We start from the raw sequence: 20,595 nt of genomic DNA, 5'->3' as shown, positions 1-20,595 counted from the left end.
GCAGCTCAACTCCACGGTGCGTGTGTGTCTATAGCTAAACCCCAGGGTGTTTGTGTGTATATAGCTGGACTCTGGGGTGTGTGTGTGTGTGTGTGACTTCAGGGGTGCGTGGGGTCCCTTGTGTTGTCTTTGTTGTGTAAATGGCCAAGGACAGAACTGCCCAAGGAATTTCACAGTATTCTTGGGGTTATTTATTTTGTATCATTGTGCGTAATGAGTGATAGACCCATCCCAAACAGACAGACACAATATAGACAGATGGAGACAGTACAGACAGACACAATCTAGATAGACACAATCTTAGCAGCCAGCCAGACACAACAGAGACAGATAGTTGGATCGCACCCATTAAGAGATCGCCAGCCTAGACAGGCAGAATTTAGACAGAGGGGCAGACACCATCTTGACAGCCAGACGCAATCTCGACAAGTGGGCGTATATAATCGACACAGACCGATGCAGCTGAGGCAAACATATATTTTGTTACTAGTATTCTCTGTATTATTGTGGGACATGCGACACCCCAACACGGGCCAGGTGTCCATTGTACCAGGTGCTGCCCAGACTCCAGCCAAGATCAAGGCCTTGTGGTGCCAGGCGCTGCCCAGACCCACCGTGGGAGCCAGTCCCTGCCCCGAAGGGCTCACAGCTCAAACCAGCATTTCTCAAATGTGGCCGCCGTGGCTGCATATGGCCACCAGCAACCTGGGAGGAGATGGGGGGGGGGCGCGGTGGGAAGAAGAGACATCTCTACATTAATTTTATTATTGAGTCTGCAAAAAAAACCCAAAACCCACTAACAACCACAAAACAACTCCTACGTAAATAAATGACAATGATTTGGACATGGATCTGTGCAGATTTATTTGTTTTTCTTAAAATAAATTAAGTATTTTAGGAAAAAATGTCAGAGCAGCCACTAGCAAGAGTTGGTGGGCGCACTCTGAGGCCACCAAAAAAATTGATGTCAGGACACCTGGTTCAAACAAACGCAGGTTCATTCTCCTGCTTTTACACCTAAGGAACAGGAGACTCTGAGAGACGCTCAAGGTCACACAGGGAATCTGTTGAGCCAGAGATCGAAATCAGGAGTCCTGGCTCCCAGCCCCCCCCGCGCTCCAACCCAGACCCCACTCCCCTCCCAGAGCTGGGAAGAGAACCCAGGAGTCCGGGCTCCCAGCTCCCCCTGTGCTATCCCATTAGACCCCACTCCCCTCCTAGCCCCATCATCACGCCTTGTCTCCTCCATGGCAGGGCTGGTTGTTAAATTAGCAGCTCAGAAACCAAGCAGTGGCCCCATCCCAGGGGCAGCGCTGGCCAGCAGGAGGGTGCCGAGAAGCAGAAGGGTGGGCACTGGAGTGTAGCTGGTGTTGGGATGACACCTAATGGTGACATTCACCACCCCGGATTCCACACTGGGGAGCTGCTGCTGGATCCAGTCGGAGTAGGCCGAGACCTGAGTATAGACCCCAGGACGGTAGGGGAGGGCACAGCCGTCTCCCCAGCTCACGATGCCGATTAGGAACCAGGAGCCAGCCTGCGAGCAAACGAGGGGTCCCCCAGAATCCCCCTAGAGAGAGAAGAAGAACCAGTTAGACCAGGGCCCTGCAATCCCTATCTGCAGCCCCAAGGGACTACATACCTGACTCCCACCAGCCCTGCCCATGTCCCTCAAGCCCGACCCGCAGTCCCCTCCAATCGCAGCCCTGGGCTCCTGGATCTCCTGGGATGTCTCTGAATCCATTCACCTGGCAGGAGTCCTTCCCTCCTTCGGGGTAGCCAGCACACACCATGCCGTCTTTGATGGGACGCAACCCCGGGGACCCTGTGATGGGTTTGCTATAGAGGTCATTGCACGTCTTGACATCTATGAGTGAGACCTGAACCTCCTGCAGAGTGCGGGGAGCAGGGAGACTTTCTGTGGAGAAAAAATACACCTCATCAGGGCCCACCTCAGCCATCTCCACCCGGGGCAGGATCATCCCTGACTGTCTGTTCACCTGCAGAGATGGAGATGCCCCATCTGGGCCCACCTAGGCAGGTCAGGTGAGAATAGGAGTTTTTAAGCATTTGAGGTGTCCTGGCTCCCAGCCAACCCGCTCTAACCCAGCACACCCCACTTCCCTCCCCAAACTGGAGATAGAACCCAGGAGTCCTGGCTCCCAGCCCCCCCAGCTCTAACCATTAGACCCCACTCCCCTCCCAGCCTCATCCTGTCTCCCATTGGATGATCTCGTCTCTTCAGCAGCCTTTGGGCTTTGCTTTGCCTGTTTGGGCTGTGGCTGCTAGATGGTGACAAGACTCATGCTGCAGATACAGCCCTGGCGCAAGGGTTCTCCCATGTCACCTTTGGGGGACCCCCACCCCAGCAGCAGACACAGCCCTGGTGCACGGGTTCTCCCATGTCTCCTTTGGGGGTTCCCCACCCCAGCAGCAGACACAGCCCTGGTGCAAGGGTTCTCCCATGTCACCTTTGGGGGACCCCTCCACCCAACGCAGGCCCTCCAGGCGTCTTACCACCCGTCCGGATGTCCCCCCAGCCGGTGACCCAGCATAGGGTGCCATTCGCGATGGAATCATTGTGGTCCGGAAGGCAGACGGGGAGGATGTAGGCTGTGTACAGAACAGGGGTGCATAGGCGCACCAGGGCTATGTCTGAGGCAAAGCTGCTGGGGTTGTAGTCACTGTGGATTATGACTTGTGACACAGCAGAGGTGAAGGTGTTTGCATTCTGGATATTCAGCTGGAATCTCCCAAGGGAAAAAGAGTAACCAGTGAGGGGCAGACTCCTAGAAAAGGGGGAGACATTGGGCAGAAGTTTGTTATGATAGTTGCCATCACAGAGCAGAAATGCAGCCACCTCTGGGGTGGAGCATCTGGGGAACAGTTGCACAAAACACCACACAGAATAGCTTGCCTAGGGCTGAGATGCAGCCACCGCTGGGGTGGGGCAGCTGGGGAACAGCCTGTGGTGAAGTGGGACTTTTCTGTAATATTTTTATTAAGCCTCTACGTGCCTCAGTTTCCCTATTGGGTGCAAAACTGTTAAGTCTCTCAGTGGGGCAGCACAGGGAACTGGGCAGAGGGGTTATGTTACATTGCTCTCTGGTGTGGACTGAAGAGGTCCTTACAGGGCCGCCTGAGGCCGACCACATACCACTGGGGAAGATGAGAAGAGAATGAAAAGCGCAGTGGCCAGAACATTGAGACCCAGCAGCCAAAGGCCTGGAGGAAGTTGGATTCCTTCCGCGTCTCCACAGGGAAGCTGAGCAGAAGGTAGTCGAGAAGAAAGGACTGAGAGCTGACAGCTGGAGGATAAGGTTTGAGAGAGGCACAATGGATACGTCTACACTGCACTAAAAAACCCTGCGGTGCCAGACTTGAAGCCCAGGCTAGCTGCCCTAGGCCAACTGCGGCCGTGCCACGGGGCTCTCATTGCAGGGTAAACGCACCCCGAGAGACAGCGGCTGAAATGGAGCCCAGAGCAGGCTGGAGAGCGCTGGCTTGGCCAGATGGGCTCTATCTCCACTGTGGTTTCTCTATGCCAACCTAAGGATTTCCCGGAGTCGTGGTCCAGTTGATTAATTAACCAGAGCCTGGTCTGACAACGCTGCCTGACGTCACTGCAAATCCTGGCTGAGGTGCACTGGCCCCTGCAGAGCAGACAAGCCTCCACCAGTGCTCTGTCTCCCCTGGACTCGCTGGGCAGAGCTCATGAATTGAAGCAGGAGGCCTGGAGCCCAGAGGCTCAGTCATGGAGCGGGTGGGGCCACGGGGCCGAGCCCGAAGGCAGAGTGGGACCCCCCAGGGGCCTGGCACACTGAAGGTTTCCTCCAGGGGATTGTTTAAAACCTGGGCTATAGCTGCATGGTGATGCCTCCCCCTCCTCCCGCTCTGAGATGCAACCACCTCTGGGGTGGGACAACTAGGGAACAGACTGGGGGCACTCACAGACTGAAGCAATGAGCCGCAGACACCACCCATTCCCCTGTGATGAGGGACCCTCCGCAGATGTGGACTCCTTTGTAGCGGATGCTGGCCTGCCAAGGCCAAGCCCCGTTCTGGGCATCCTGCCCTCCTACAATGCGGCCGGATGCCATCGGCTGCCCGCAGGCTGGGGAGAAAAGTGGGGAGGGGTGTGAATAGAACCCAGGAGTCCTGGCTCCCAGCCCTCCCTCTTATAACCCACCAGACCCCAGTCCCCTCCCAGAGCCAGAGATGGAACCCAGGAGTCCTGGCTCCCAGCCCCCACCCTCCTCCCAGAGCTAATGATAGAACCCAGGAGTCCTGTATCCCAGCGCCCCCTGCTCTAACCCACTAGACCCCCGTCCCCTCCCAGAGCTGGGGAGAGAACCCAGGAGTCCTGACTCACAATCCCCCCACACCAAGCTCTATCCATTAGACGCCACTTCCCTCCCCTCCAAAAGCTGGGGACAGAAAGTGTCCAGATTCCTTACTTGACTGGTACTCCTCAGCACCTAGAAGAGAAGGAGAGGGATGAGTGAGGTGTGAAAAACCCATGGCCCAGACCCCTCCAGCAGGGGGCAGCGCTGCAGCCACGTGCACACACATGATTTCCACAAGCAGATCCCAGAAATTTCTCCTCGCACAACCCTTCCTGGCCCCTTTTCCCCCATGGCCTGCCCTGACCCTGTCCCATGGGGTGGGAGCGGTTCTCTGGCCTGGGGTGTGACCCCCACCCCAGGAAGTGAGGTATGTAGACATAGTCTGGGGACATAGTCTGATACAGGCTTTCCCCCTCTGGCTGAGATTCTCCACAGACAGCCCAGAACCTAGATCCAGGGTCTCTGCCCTATAACTTCCCCCTGTGGATGCCGGGGGAAGGGCCCATTCTCTCAGCCAGGTTGTGCATCCCCTGCTCAACCTGGATGAGCTATTCCCTGCCCCACACATCCACCCCAGCCCCACTTATCCATCCCCTCTCTGCTCCCTAAGCCCTACATCTCTCTCCCCTTCCTTTGCCACCTACAACCTACCCTTCCCACAGGCCCTCAACCTGCCCCCCCGCCCCAAACCTTCTCCCCTTTCCCATACTCATCCTGCCCAGTGCTGAGACTCCACCCCTGGCCTTTTCCTCTTGAAACCTACAGAGGGCAGAGTCCTTCTGCAGGGAGTGCCAAAAGTTTGGCAGAGGGAGTAATTCCTCATGGACAGTTCCAGTCCAGTTGTACTTGAAGGCATGAGAGACAGAAACCCACTCCCCTCCCAGAGCTGGGATAGAACCCAGGAGTCCTGGCTCCCAGCCCCCCTCTGCTCTAATTCACCAGACCCCACTCGCCTCCCAGAGCTGGGGACAGAACCCAGGAGTCCTGGCTCCCAGCCCCCCCTGCTCTAACCCACTAGACCCCATTCCCCTCCCAGAGCTGGAGACAGAGCCCAAGAGTCCTGGTTTCCATCCCCTCCCTCCTGCTCTAACCCACTAGACCCCACTCCCCTCTCAGAGCTGGGATAGAACCCAGGTGCCCTGGCTCCCAGCACCACCTTCTCTAACCCACTAGCCCCCACTCTCCATCCCCACAGTCCCTGTTCTGTCCCTTTCCAATCCTCATCCCAGCAGATTCCCAAGGTCAGGACCTCAGCAGACCCCTCACTGACCCTCCAGCAGTTGCAGCAGCAGCTGGAGCAGAAGCAGGGTGGACAGCGGGCAGCTGAGAACACCCATGATACCGTCTCCCGCAACTCCAGCTGGCTCCTCCAAGGGCTGGGACCAAAACCCAGACAGGGAAGGGAAAGTCACTGGCTGCAATTTACAAGCTACACGTCACATTCACAAACAGAGCTATAAAACCACAAGGCAGGTAAGTTCATGAGAGGTGCCGATGGCAGCTCCCTCTGCCCAGAGTTGGGATAGAACCCAGGTGTCCTGACTCCCAGCCCCACTCCCGCTCTCTAACCTAGTAGACCACACTCTTCTTGCAAGTGAGCCCAGGAATGCAACCTGCTAGCCTCTACTCCTCTCCCATAGGACCCAGGCGTCCTGGCTCCCAGCCCCCCACTTTGCCGCATGAGTCGTAGGAAAAGGATGGTTACGGGTTCACAGGGTGCTCTCATGTGTAATGGTTCTGCCAGCTGGAGCCAGCAGCAACCGGGGCCAGGTTCAGTATGTAGGGTTCCTTTTCAACAATACAACACCGAAACGGCTCGAGCCACCAGCCAGTGACCTGGGACATTTACACTCCACTCCTGGGCGCCTCTGAGAGGCAACACTCCCTCACTCACAAGCACCCAGTCTGGGTGTAGAAAAGAAACTTCTAATGAAAGGAGAGAAGTCTCCTGACATTAATTAGGGAAAATGCCACAAGCAGGATTCATAATCATAAAGGCGTGAGCAGGATGCCCACCTCAGACTGCATGGGGCAGTGCCTTCTGCCTCACGTTCTTCAACCAAAAGTTCCTTTACTGAGCCCCGCTTTGCTCCCTCACCACATCCCACTCACCGTGGTTGTCCTTGGTCAGAGAGGATCCAGGATTCAGAGGTGCATCTGTGGGAGTTCACCTCCCACCCGGGGAAGAAGGTACCGAGCTTGCTGTACCATCTGAGTCCTCTCTCTAGCTGGCTGCCCTGCCAGCTGCTGTCCCTCTCCTTCGGCCACCCCGCCAGTCACTCGCCCCCCAGCTGACTGTCAGTCACCTTCTGCTGCCACCTGCCTCTCGGCTGTGACCTCTGCAGGTCAATCTCTTAGGGATTGCAGCTCTTTGCAGGCTGGACAAACACACTGCCCCGCTGCCCGTGATTTCAGCTCTCATTTGAGCACTTTAAAATAACAAAAGGCTCTTAATGAACTTTGAACAGTAAGGAGGAACAGGTTAAGCTAGACTGAGAACAGGGAGGGAGAAACTGCACCTCCTAGCGGGGACACCTGTCCCTACCCCTTTTACTTTCACAGGGCTCTGGCATTCGAGCCCCTGGCTTAATGAGGTCCTTTCAGCGGAGGGTGGTCCCCTCATCTGGGACAGGTTAAGCATGGTTCTGCTCCCCTTTATTCATACAATAAGGGCAACAACATTGATAACATGTCAATTCCCCTGCATTCAGTACTTACTAAAGTGATTTCCATCCCAACAGCGGCCAAAGTTGGCCACTTTGAGCAGCACAGCTCCTGTCTGCTGGATACCTTGGCAGAGTGGGTGTAGCCATGTAAATACAATTTGCTCCTGACGTCTCTCCCCCTCCTAGCTGTCAGGGGAGAGCCCATTCAGACCCTGCTTGTACATGGCACTGCAGCTCCCAGCTCTGCTTCCACAGGGGACTAGGCGATCAGTGAGCTGCTCCAGTGACCCCAATCCCTGGTATCAGCTGTCTGCCTGGCCGGGAAATGTCACCCGCCAGTCGCCCCATCGCCTGCCTCTTCTCACCCTTCTAGGGAAACTGCTTCTTGGGCCTCTACCCCGACCACTGTTTGCACTCTCCCTGTATCCAGCCTGCCTCCATCCTAGCTGTACTGGCCCCTCATGTCTTTTCTGGGTCCCATGCATCTGACACCTCCCCCTTGTGTTTCCACAATTTGATGCTGCTGGCAGGTGCAGAATGGGGGGATGTCTCCAGAAATGACAAGGAAGCCTCCCCAAGGGGACTTGCCTGGTTCTGCTGCTGTGTGCGTCTGCATGTGTGTGTGTGTGGCTAAACTCCAGAGTGTCTGTGTGTGTACCTCAGGGGTGTGTGGGTATCATAGACTCATAGACTTTAAGGTCAGAAGGGACCATTATGATCATCTAGTCTGACCTCCTGCACAATGCAGGCCACAGAATCTCACCCACCCACTCCTGCAACAAACCCCTAACCTATGTCTGATTTACTGAAGTCCTCAAATTGTGATTTGAAGATTTCAAGCTGCAGAGAATCCTCCAGCAAGTGACCCGTGCCCCATGCTGCAGAGGAAGGCGAAAAGTCTCCAGGGCCTCTGCCAATCTGCCCTGGAGGAAAATGCCTTCCCGACCCCAAATATGGTGATCAGTTAAACCCTGAGCATGTGGGTAAGACTCACCAGTCAGCACCCAGGAAAGAATTCTCTGTAGTATCTCAGATCCCATCCCATCCAACATCCCATCACAGATCACTGGGCATACTTACCTGCTGATAATCAAAGATCAATTGCCAAATTAATTGCCAAAATTAGGCTATCCCATCATACCATCCCCTCCATAAACTTATCAAGCTTAGTCTTAAAGCCAGATATGTCTTTTGCCCCCACTACTCCCCTTGGAAGGCTGTTCCAGAACTTCACTCCTCTAATGGTTAGAGACCTTCGTCTAATTTCAAGTCTAAACTTCCTAGCGTCCAGTTTATACCCATTTGTTCTTGTGTCTACGTTGGTACTAAGCTTAAATAATTCCTCTCCCTCCCTGATATTAATCCCTCTGATATATTTATAAAGAGCAATCATATCCCCCCTCAACCTTCTTTTGGTTAGGCTAAACAAGCCAAGCTCTTTGAGTCTCCTTTCATAAGACAGGTTTTCCATTCCTCGGATCATCCTAGTAGTCCGTCTCTGTACCTGTTCCAGTTTGAATTCATCCTTCTTAAACATGGGAGACCAGAACTGCACACAGGGTCCTTTGTGTTATCGTTGTTGTGTAAATCACAAAGGATAGAACAGCCCAAGGAAATTCACAGTATACTTGGGGTTATTTATTTTGTATCATTGTGAGTAATGAGAGATGGACCCATCCTAGACAGACAGACACAATATAGACAGATGGTGATGGTACAGACAGACAGACTAGACATGCATCCAACCAAGTGGGTATTCACCCACAAAAGCTCATGCTCCAATACGTTTGTTAGTCTATAGGGTGCCATAGGATTCTTTGCTGCTTTTACAGATCCAGACTAACACGGCTACCCCTCTGATATTAAGAGACAGACAGCCTAGACAGGCAGAATTTAGACAGAGGGGCAGTAACAATTTTGACAGACAGACAAGGCAAACTAGACAGCCAGGCATATACAGTCTAGACAGACAGATGCAGTCGAGACAGATAGACATTTTGTTTATTACTAGTATTCTCTGTGTTACTGTAGGACCTACGACACCTGAACATGGGCCAGGAATCCTTTGTACCAGGTGTTGCAAAGACTACAACTGAGATCAGTGCCCCATTGTGCTGGCACTGCCCAGACCCACAGTGGGTGCCAGTCCCTGCCCCGAAGGGCTCACTTTCTAAACAGACCAAGGCAAGTTTATTCTCCCCGTCTCACATCTACTGGAACTGAGACTCAGAGAGACCTGGGACTTGCTGAAGGTCACACAGGGAGTCTGTGGCAGAGCCAAGGAAAGAACCCAGGAGTCCTGCTCCCAACCCCTGCTCTAACCCACCAGATTTCAATTCCCTCCCAAAGCCAGTGATAGAACCCAGGAGTCCTGACACCCAGTCCCCTCCCCCAGTCACTAACGCACTAGATCCCACTCCCCTCCCAGCCCTATAATCATGGGTTGTAATTCTGGTGGCTTGTCTTTTCCATGGCAAGGTTGATTGTTAAATTAGCAGCTTAGAAAGTGGTGGCCCCATCCCTAGGGCAGCGCTGGCCAGCAGGAGGGTGCCGAGAAGCAGTGGGGTGGGTGCTGGATCATAGCCGGCATTAGGCTGAGGGCTAATGGTGACATTAACCACCCCAAATTCCACACTGGGGAGCTGCTGCTGGATCCAGTCAGAGTAGGCTGAGACCTGGGTATAGACCCCAGGACGGTAGGGGAGGCCACACTCAATTCCCCAGCTCACGATGCCGATCAGGAACCAAGAGCCAGCCTGCGAGCAAACGAGGGGTCCCCCAGAATCCCCCTAGAGAGAGAAGGATAATTAGTTAGACTGGTTCCCCTCAGTCCTGACCTGCAGTCCCAAAGGACTACATACCAGTCCCCCACGAGCTCTGCCCATGTCCCTCAAGCCCGACCCGTAGCCCCCTCCAATCGCAGCCCTGGATCTCCTGGGATGTCCCTGAATCCATTCACCTGGCAGGAGTCCTTCCCTCCTTCGGGGTAGCCAGCACACACCATGCCGTCTTTGATGGGACGCGACCCCGGGAACCCTGTGATGGGTTTGCTATAGAGGTCATTGCACGTCTCGACATCTATAAGTGAGACCTGAACCTCCTGCAGAGTGCGGGGAGCAGGGAGACTTTCTGTGGAGAAAAAATACACCTCATCAGGGCCCACCTCAGCCATCTCCACCCGGGGCAGGATCATCCCTGACTGTCTGTTCCCCTGCAGAGATGGAGATGCCCCATCTGGACCCACCTAGGCAGGTCAGGTGAGAATAGGAGTTTTTAAGCATTTGAGGGGTCCTGGCTCCCAGCCAACCCACTCTAACCCAGCACACCCCACTTCCCTCCTCAAGCTGGAGATAGAACCCAGGAGTCCTGGCTCTCAGCCCCCCAGCTCTAACCATTAGACCCCACCCCCCTCCCAGCACCTCATCCTGTCTCCCATTGGACGATCTCGTCTCTTCAGCAGCCGCTGGGCTTTGCTTTGCCTGTTTGGGCTGTGGCCGCTAGATGGTGACATGACTCATGCAGAGATACAGCCCTGGAGCAAGGGTTCTCCCATGTCACATTTGGGGGTTCCACACCCCAGCAGCAGACACAGCCCTGGCTCAAGGGTTCTCCCATGTCTCCTTTGGATGACCCCCACCCCAGCAGTAGACACAGCCCTGGCTCAAGGGTTTCTCCTGTGTCTCCTTTGGAGGACCACCCATCCCAGCAGCAGACACAGCCCTGGTGCAAGGGTTCTCCCATGTCTCCTTGAAGGGACCCCCACCCCAGCAGCAGACACAGCCCTGGCACAAGGGTTCTCCCATGTCTCCTTTGGGGGTTCCCCACCCCAGCAGCAGACACAGTCCTGGCGCAAGGGTTCTCCCATGTCACCTTTGGGGGACCCCACACCCCACGCAGGCCCTCCAGGCATCTTACCACTCGTCCGGACAGCCCCCCAGCCGGTGACCCAGCATAGGGTGCCATTCGCGATGGAATCATTGTGGTCCGGAAGGCAGACGGGGAGGATGTAGGCGGTGTACAGAACAGGGGTGCATAGGCGCACCAGGGCTATGTCTGAGGCAAAGCTGCTAGGGTTGTAGTCACTGTGGATTATGACTTGAGACACAGCAGAGGTGAAGGTGTTTGCATTCTGGATATTCAGCTGGAATCTCCCAAGGGAAACAGAGTAACCAGTGAGGGGCAGACTCCTAGAAGAGGGGGAGACATTGGGCAGAAGTTTGTTATGATAGTTGCTATCACAGAGCAGAAATGCAGCCACCTCTGGGGTGGAGCATCTGGGGACCAGTTGCACAAAACACCACATAGAATAACTTGCCTAGGACTGAGATGCAGCCACCCCTCGGGTGGGGCAGCTGGGGAACAGTCTGTGGTGAAGTGAGACCTGGGAGCCCAGGGGCTCAGGGGCCATTTAAAGGGCCTGGGGCTCTGGCTGCCGCTACCACAGTGGAGCTCTGGGCCATTTAAATCTCCGATGGAGCCCTGCCACTGCTACCCCGGGGCTCCGGCACCTGGGCTAAGGTGGTGATTTACCTGGTCCTTTAAAGTGCCTCCCGAATCCCACTGCCAGAGCCTCGGGGTAGCAGCAGCAGGGCTCTGCGGTGATTTAAAGGGCTGGGGCTCTGGCTGCTAAGGGAGCCCCAGGCCCTTTAAATCACCAGCCTGGTGAAGCCGGTCCAGTCCGGCACGGCACACTGGCTCTTGCCAGTACACCGGACTGGACTTGACCGGCTTACTTTCACCTCTGGGAGAGGCACAATGGATATGTCTACACTGCACTAAAAAACCCTGCAGTGCCGGGTCTTGAAGCCTGGGCTAGCTGCCCCAGGCCAACTGTGGCCGTGCCACGGGTCTCACATTGCAGGGTAAACGTGCCCCGAGAGACAGTGGCTGAAATGGAGCCCAGAGCAGGCTGGGGAGCGCTGGCTTGGCCAGATGGGCTCTATCTCCACCGTGGTTTCTCTAGGCCAACCTAAGGATTTCCTGGAGTCGTGGTCCAGTTGATTAATTAACCAGAGCCTGGTCTGACAACGCTGCCTGACGTCACTGCAAATCCTGGCTGAGGTGCACTGGCTCCTGCAGAGCAGACAAGCCTCCACCAGGGCTGTCTCCCCTGGACTCGCTGGGCAGAGCTCATGAATTGAAGCAGGAGGCCTGGAGCCCAGAGGCTCAGTCATGGAGCGGGTGGGGCCATGGGGCTGAGCCTGAAGGCAGAGTGGTACCCCCCAGGGGTCTGGCACACTGAAGGGTTCCTCCAGGAGTTTGTTTAAAAGCTGGGCTATAGCTGAACAGTGAGACCACACAGGGATGCCTCCCCTCCGCCCGCTCTGAGATGCAGCCACCTCTGGGGTGGGACAGCTAAGAAAAAGCCTGGCGAACTCACTGATTGAAGCAATGAGCTGCAGACACCACCCATTCCCCTGTGATGAGGGACCCTCCGCAGATGTGGACTCCGTTGTAGCGGATGCTGGCTTGCCAGGGCCAAGCCCCGTTCTGGGCATCCTGCCCTCCTACAATGCGGCTGGAGGCCACCGACTGCCCGCAGACTGGGGAGAAAAGTGGGGAGGGGTGTGAATAGAACTCAGGAGTCCTGGCTCCCAGCACCCCCTCCTCTGACCCACCAGCCCCCACTCCCCTCCCAGAGCCAGAGATGGAATCCAAGAGTCCTGGCTCCCAGTCCCTCCTGCTCTAACCCACCAGACCCCACTCCCCTCCCAGAGCTGGGGACAGAAATTGCCCAGATTTCTTACTTGACTGGAACTCCGCAGCACCTAGAAGAGAAAGAGAGGGATGAGTGAGGTGTGAAAACTGCACATGGCCCAGACCCCTCCAGCAGGGGGCAGTGCTGCACCCATGTACATACACACACAGACACACACATGATTTTCACAGGCAGATCCCAGAAATTCCTCTTTTTACTGTAAGCAGAGTCAGGATGAGCTTTATCCTAACATCTGGTGTTGAATTTTGGTGAGTTGTGGAAAAGAACTTCAAGGGCTGGTCTTGTTTGCATAGGCACACCCACCCCATCTAGCGTGAGCCCACAGCAGCCCAAATGGTCACTTTGGCTGCTGTGGGGTCCCCAGTTTCTCTGTTGTTGGGGCAGGAAGAATAAAGTATTGTTAACCTGATTATGTGAATCAAGGCCAGTGGAACTGTTTTATGACAGAGGGACTCGCCATCAACTAAGTAGCATCTCCGGACATGGGTTCCAAAACCCAGTGAATTGAGATTAGGTTGGGGGCAGCTATTTGTTTCTGATGATATGGGCCCTGCTTGAGAGCGTGATGCACCAATTGTACTCTCTTCTTCTCTCTCTGCTGTTGAATAGCAGAGCTAATTTTGCTTCCATTAAAGGTCTAGCTAGAAGCTGCTGAGCTGAATTCACTTTGGGCCAATGGTGCACGGGCACTGGGGCTTTTCTACTACAAGCAGAAATCACTAAAAGTTGCGATCACTGAGTGTGTGTTAACTAGTGGAGGAGTCTGAAGCAGCTGGCAGAGCAGAGCAATTTGTGGGATGGTTGGAGCAGCCCATGGGATGGTGAGTGGAGCAAAGTGGGGCAGAATGGAGAAGTTTGTGGGACGGCAGGAGCAGCTCATGGGACGGTTGGTGGAGTGGAGCGGCTTGTGGTGAAGGCGGCAGCAGAACCCCACAGAGAGGCGGGGCAGTGGGCATTGGACCACGTAAGGTGCCCCTTAACACCCCGTGTGCCCCTTTCTCCCCCTGCTCCATTTCCACCCAGTTGGGGGTGGGGTGTAGAACTTGGCAGATAAACTTTTGAACTCTGGGACAGCACTGACCAAGGACAGAGACTTTTGGGTTGTTGGACTTTGGGGTGATCGGGCTTAAGAACCTGAGGGGAAAAGGACACTACCAAACTAGCTTGGGGGTGGGTCTTTTGCTTATGGTTTGTGTTATGAATCCTGTTTGTGGTGTTTTCTCAATGTGATGCCACATTGTTTCCCTCCTTTATTAAAAGGATTTTGCTACACTCAGACTCTGTGCTTGCGAAAGGAGAGTTATTGCTTCCTAGAGGTGCCCGGGGAAGGGGTGGTATGTAATTGTCCCAGGTCACTGGGTGGGGGCTCGAGCCGGTTTTGCATTGTGTTATTGAAATGGAACCCCTGGATACTGAACCTGGCCCTTGTTGCTACCAACTCAGAGAGGCAGAAGAGTTACATCACAACTCCACCAGGTTCCCTGGCAGCCACAGCCTGCCCCCATGTCTCCCATGGGTCCCCAACCTCCTCCCACGGGGGTAGGAGTGGTTCTCTGGCCTCGGATTTCACCACCCCAGGAAGTGGGGCAAGTAGGGGGACATAGTCTGATACAGGCTATTCCCCTCTGACTGAGATTCTTCACAGACAGCCTGGACCCTAAATCCAGGGTCTCTGCCCCATAACTTCCCCCCAATGGCTGATGGGGGAAGGGCCCATTCTCTCAGTCATGGTTGTGCATCCCCTGCTCAACCTCAATGAGCTATTCCCTGCCCCATGCCCCACACATCCACTCCAGCCCCATTTATCCATCCCCTCTCTGCCCCCTAAGTCCTACATCTCTCTGCCCTTCCTTTGCCATCTACCACCTAACCTTCCTGCAGGCCCTCATTCAGCCCATCCAAAACCATCTCCCTTTTCCTCTACCCCTCACTTCCATCCTCCCCTGCCAAGTGTAAATGCTGAGAACCCCACCCTTGGCCTTTTCCTCTCTAAACCCACAGAGGACAGAGTCCTCCAGCAGGGAGTGCCACAAGTTACTACAGAGCAAATCATTCCTTATGGGCTTGAAGGCATGAGGGACAGAAACCCACTCCCTTTCCAGAGCTGGGGAGAGAATCCAGGAGTCCTGGCTCCCAGCCCCCACTCCTCTAACCCACTAGACCCGCGTCCCCTCCCAGAGCTGGGGAGAGAACCCAGGAGTCCTGGCTCCCAGTCCCCCCCCCCCATCCCTGTTCTAGTCCTTTCCAATCCTCATCCTTCATGCCTGCACACTCCCACAGGTGTCAAATGCCAGGATCCCCACAGAGTCCGCACTCACCCTCCAGCAGGGGCAGCATGAGGACCAGAATCAGAGCAGGCAGCGGGCAGCTGAGAACACCCATGATACCGGCTCCCGCAACTCCAGCCAACTCCTCTGAGGGCTGGGACCAAAGCCCAGACCGGGAAGGCAAAGTCACTGGCTGCAATTTACAGGCTACGTGTCACGTTAATAAAGAGAGCAATAAAACCATGAGGCAGGTAAGTTCTGAGAGGTGCAGATGGCAGCCCCTCCTCAAGCTGGGATAGAACCCAGGAGTCCTGAATTCCAGCACCCCCCTCTCCAACCCACTAGGCCCCACTTCTGTCCTATAGGATTAACAGTATTGAACAGGTGAGCACAGACACACAGTGGATGGCTTTCTGGCTGTGGGGGAAGAACCAACCAAAGCGAGGAGACCAGATAGAAGTAGCAAAGGGTCATTGAATAGATCCAGCCGGAGATCACATGACTGGAAGCCCCGGGCTGGGATAGCAGGGGGCTGCGGGACAGGACTGAGCAGAGCTTGTGGCTAACATACATATTCAACTCCATCTGGGTTTAAATATTAAACCTTGTATCTGCTTTGAACAGGAAACTGTTTCAGGCTTAATGGCATGAGAATGAAACCAGGAAATACCCCAATGAATGACCTCTGTGAGGTCTGGTGGATTAGAACAGGGGGGAAGCCAGGACTTTTGGGTTCTCTGCCCATCTCTGTGAGGGGAATGAAGTCTAGTGGGCTAGAGGAGGGGACGCTGGGAGCCAGGACACCTGGGTTCTCTCCCCAGCTCTCGGAAGGGGCGTTCCCTTTGTCACCTTTCACCACCTGCTCTTTATTTTTATAACTCTGTTTACGAAACTGCCGAGGTATCTGTATTTTCTCCCCCCTCAGCTTTCCCTTTCACATTCAGGATTCTGTCCCAGACACCACTGGAGCCAGGTGCCTCTGGAGAAATGTGGGGCATCAGAGGTCTAAGCTGTCTGCTGGCCATTCGACTGCTGCCCTTGCTGGAAGGTGAGTGGTTGGCTGGACATCTGGGAAACAGCCCTTAGAATTGAGACCTCATGGGTGGGGAGACAGAGGTTGGGGAGAGAAGACAGGATAGAGGTTATGTGCCAGGCCACCAGGAGCCCGGACTCCTGGGTTCTAACCCTGGGTGTGGGAGAGCAGTGGCATCTAATGGGTTAGAGCAGGGGGGCTGGGAGCCAAGACTCCTGGATTCTCTCTCCAACTCTGGGAGGGGAGTGGGATCTAGTGGGTTAGAGCAGCAGTGGCTGGGAGTCAGGACTCCTGGGTTCTATTCACTCTGCTCCCCACTTTTCTCCTCAGCTTGTGAGCAGCCAAAGGGATCTCCCCGCATTGTGGGAGGTAATGATGCCAAGAATGGGTCCTGGCCCTGGCAGGTCAGCATCCGTGAAGGCAGCAGCCACGTCTGTGGAGGGTCCCTCATTGCTGAGAGCTGGGTGGTATCAGCAGCTCATTGCTTCGATGGGTGAGTAACCCAGGTGGGAGTCATCACTGTGCGGCTGTTCCCCAACTGCCACGTCCCAGAGGCAGCTGCTTCTCTGTGCCAGGTGAACCATCCCTTGCAGAGTCACTGTACAGACATTACCGAGCTGTTCCACCCCAGAGATGGCTGCATCTCATTGCCAGGTGAGCCATCCCTGTGTGGTGTTATGGGCTGCTGTTCCCCAGCTGCCCTGCCCCAGAGGCAGCTGCATCTCAGCCTCAGGCTAGCCATCCCCATCAGTTGTCATTATGCAGCTGGTACCCAATGGCCCCACCCCAGAGTTGGCTGCATCTAATTGCTGGGTGAACCACCTTTATATTCCTCTTGTATCTTGCAGGGACAAGTCTGCCTATCATGTGAACCTAGGGGAATATCAGCTCCTGAACCCCTCTGAAAGTCTGGTATCTTTTCCCATCAAGGAGATTTACCGCCACCCCAGCTACACTGATATCGGGTCCAGCGGTGACATCGCGCTGGTGGAGCTGGAAACCCCTGTGAACTTCAACAGTGTTATTTGTCCCATCTGCCTTCCGGCCTCCTCTGTGGAGTTCCCTGCGGGCATGGAATGCTGGGTGACCGGCTGGGGTGACACTCAGTATGGAGGTGAGAGGGTGAATGGGAGGCTGTTGGGAAATGGTAGGACTTTGGGGGTTAATGGGCGAGGAGGTTCTAGGGGTCCCCCGGATGGTGACTGGAAAACAGCTATGGGGCATAATTCTACCATAATCTTAACCTTAACCCCTAACCCTTAACCCTACCCCAACACTAAACCTACCCCTCTCCTTTTCCCTTGCCAATAACCCTTATCCTTAAAATTCATATTAACAGATATGATCACCCTACACTTAAAGATAACACCATAATCTAACTCCCACCCCAACCCTTACTTTTATGGTCCCTGATCTAATCTTTAAATTTAACCTTAACCCTTAATTCTAATCTAACACCACCTTATCTCCAACATAATCCTTAAACCTAACTATTAATCCTTAGCTATTAACCAGAAAACTTAACTCTTGACCTTAACCCTAAATCAAAATCTATCACTATACCCCTGCTATACCCTTAACCCTAACCATAACCCTACTATTGACTTCAATGCTAACACCAAATCAAACTAACATTTTACCACAGATACACGCTTAACCCTAACCCATAACCCTATCCCTACTGTTAACAGCAATGTTAGCCCTAAATCAAAATCTAGCTCTGTACCCCTGCTATAACATCAATCATAACCATAAACCTAACCTTGCTGTAAATGGCATTGCTAACCGTAAGTCAAAATCTAGCGCTATACCCTGTTATACCCCATCCCTAACATTTTAACGGCAACACTAAATCAAAATCTGTAAATCAAAATCTAGCATTATACCCCTGCCATACTCTTAATCCTTCCTAACCCTACTTTAACTGCAATGCTAATCTAAATAAAAATCTAGCTCTCTACCCCGATATACCCTTAACCCTAAACATATCCCTGACACCAGCCCCAACCCTAAAAATTAACCCTAAATTTAATGTAAATGCTCACCCTACTGCTAAAGCTAAAACTATACACTAACCCTTACTCCTAACCTTTAGCCTCGATCTTAACCCCAGCCCTTAAATTTAACCCTCACCCTAACCACTAATCTTAACTTTTGACACTGACTCTAACCCTTAAACTCAACCCTACCGCTGAATTCTCACCCTAACACAACCTTAATCTCAAACAAGTGTTAGGATAATCCTAACACTTACCCTAACCTTACCCCCTACCAATAACCCTCTTTCTTAAACTTCAGGTTAACAGGTTTCAGAGTGGTAGCCGTGTTAGTCTGCATCACCAAAAGCAACAAGGAGTCCTTGTGGCACCTTAGAGCAGGGGTAGGTAACCTATATCAAGGGTGCCAAAGGCGGCACGCGAGCTGATTTTCAGTGGCACTCACAGTGCCCGGGTTCTGGCCACTGGTCCGAGGGGCTCTTCATTTTAATTTAATTTTAAATGAAGCTTCTTAAAACATTTTAAAACCCTTATTTACTTTACATACAACAATAGTTTGGTTCAGGGGTCGGCAACCTTTCAGAAGCACTGTGCTGAGTCTTCATTTATTCACTCTGATGTAAGGTTTTGTGTGCCAGTAATACATTTTAACCTTTTTAGAAGGTCTCTTTCTAGAATTTGATAATATATAACTAAATTATTGTTGTATGTAAAGTAAATAAGGCTTTTAAAATGTTTAAGAAGCTTAATTTAAAATTAAATTAAAATGCAGAGCCCCCTGGATTGGTGGCCAGGACCCGGGCAGTGTGAGTGCCGCTGAAAATCAGCTCGCATACTGACTTCAGCACCCATGCCATAAGTGCCTACCCCTGGTTTAGTTCTATATTACAGACTTCTAGAAAGAGACCTTCTAAAAATGTTAAAATGTATTACTGTTATGCGAAACCTTAAATCAGAGTGAATAAATGAAGATTTGGCACAGCACTTCTGAAAAGTTGCCGACCCCTGATTTAAATTATCAAAAAAAAATCAAATTCTCCCAAGCCTAAACGATCAGGAACCATAAAGTTACTGGGGTTAGGGTTAGGGCATAGTGTTATCTTTAGGTGTAGGGTGAGCGTAACTGTTAACCTGAAAAAACAACAAGGAGTCCTTGTGGCACTTGTGAGTTCTTGTCAACTGTTTGAAATGGGCCACCTTGATTCCATTGAACTCATTAGCACTACAAAAGTGATTTTTAACCCCTCCCTTATTGTCAGCTGTTGAAAATAGCCCACTTCCACCTTAATTGAATTGGCTTGTTAGCACTGAGCCCCCACTTGGTAAGGCATCTTCCATCTTTTCATATGCTGTGTATTTATACCTCTCTACTGTATTTTAAACTCCATGCATCTGATGAAGTGAGTTTTAGCCCACGAAAGCTTATGCCCAGATAAATGTGTTAGTCTCTAAGGCAGATGTCGGCAATCTTTCAGAAGTGATGTGCCAAGTCTTCATTTATTCACTCTAATTTAAGGTTTTGCGTAACAGTCATACATTTTAACATTTTTAGAAGGTCTCTTTCTAGAAGTCTATAATATATAACTAAACAAGGTTTTTAAAATGTTTAAGAAGCTTCATTTAAAATTAAATTAAAATGCAGAGCCCCCTGGACCGGTGGCCAGGACCTGGGCAGTGTGAGTGCCACTGAAAATCAGTTCGCGTGCCACCTTGTCTACCCCTGCCTTAATCCTAACACAAACACTAAATCTTGCTGTACCCCCACCAATAACCCTCATCCTTGGCCTTCAACTTAACAGTTATGCTCTACACCTGAAGATAACCTATACTTTACCCCCAACGCTAACCTGAACCCTAACCTTAAAGTCCCTAATCTTCCATTGGGTGAGAGATTGTTTTAGTTTTGTACATCTTCCTGTGGCTGGATAACCTGTTAGCGTGTCTGTTCTGTGCATCGATCCATAGCAGGTGAGCCAACTGCTAGCCAATTTCCACCATCATTCCTCTTCAGGCTTTGGATTCTCCTTTCACCCGTCCAGTTCCCACCCCTGCTTTATCCCTGTCATGCATCCAGTGTGACCCTGCGGTATCTTGGCAGGTCCTGCTGTGGTGCTGCTCGCATGATCGTTGTATGGATGGATTTGCAGCCATCTAGTGTGCTGCTGGCGTATGCCTCCGGTATTTCTACCTTTTGGATCTTACCTCCACTGATTCTGCGTTTGGAGAAAGCCTGCTTTTGCTTTGCAAATTTCACTCTGCATGCATACCCTGGAGCTGTAGTGGTCTAGTGCAGGGGTTTTTAATTTTTTTTCTGGTGACCTAGTTCAAGAAAATTGTTGATGTCCACTACCCAACGGAGCTGGGATGAGGGGTTTGGGGTGTGGGAGTGGCTGAGGGCTGGGACAGAGGGTTGGAGTGCAGGGGTGAGGGCAGTGGGGTGGGGCCAGGAACGAGGGGTTCAGAGTGTGGGAGGTGGCTTTGGGCAGGGCCAGGGGGTTGGTGTGTGGGAGGGGGTCAGGTCTCTGGGCTGGGTGTCCAGGCTCTGAGGTGGGTCCAGGGATGAGGGA

At 53.0% G+C, this 20,595-nt stretch overlaps 2 protein-coding genes across 2 annotated transcripts in view; one reads left to right on the top strand and one right to left on the bottom strand.

The window, feature by feature from the left end:
* Positions 1–20,595, top strand: part of LOC127051190 (transmembrane protease serine 9-like) — a 94,021-nt gene that overhangs the window by 70,146 nt on the left and 3,280 nt on the right. Inside the window, exons 8-10 of the mRNA XM_050953159.1 lie at positions 15,943–16,046; positions 16,362–16,524; positions 16,880–17,145. Of these exons, the coding sequence (XP_050809116.1) occupies positions 15,943–16,046; positions 16,362–16,524; positions 16,880–17,145 (533 nt within the window). The remainder of the gene's footprint in view (positions 1–15,942; positions 16,047–16,361; positions 16,525–16,879; positions 17,146–20,595) is intronic.
* Positions 1,277–5,683, bottom strand: LOC127052849 (serine protease 33-like). Its single transcript, XM_050956970.1, has 6 exons — positions 5,617–5,683; positions 4,458–4,478; positions 3,952–4,114; positions 2,518–2,789; positions 1,749–1,918; positions 1,277–1,570 (listed from the first exon to the last, which is right to left on the bottom strand). The coding sequence occupies exons 1-6, from the start codon at positions 5,681–5,683 to the stop codon at positions 1,277–1,279; spliced, it is 987 nt and encodes a 328-aa protein (XP_050812927.1).

The sequence above is a fragment of the Gopherus flavomarginatus genome, chromosome 5 (assembly GCF_025201925.1).
Source record: "Gopherus flavomarginatus isolate rGopFla2 chromosome 5, rGopFla2.mat.asm, whole genome shotgun sequence".
NCBI classification, from domain to species: Eukaryota; Metazoa; Chordata; order Testudines; family Testudinidae; genus Gopherus; species Gopherus flavomarginatus.
The sequence above is the reverse complement of the archived record's forward strand: the minus strand, read 5'-3'. Positions and strand labels throughout refer to the sequence as shown.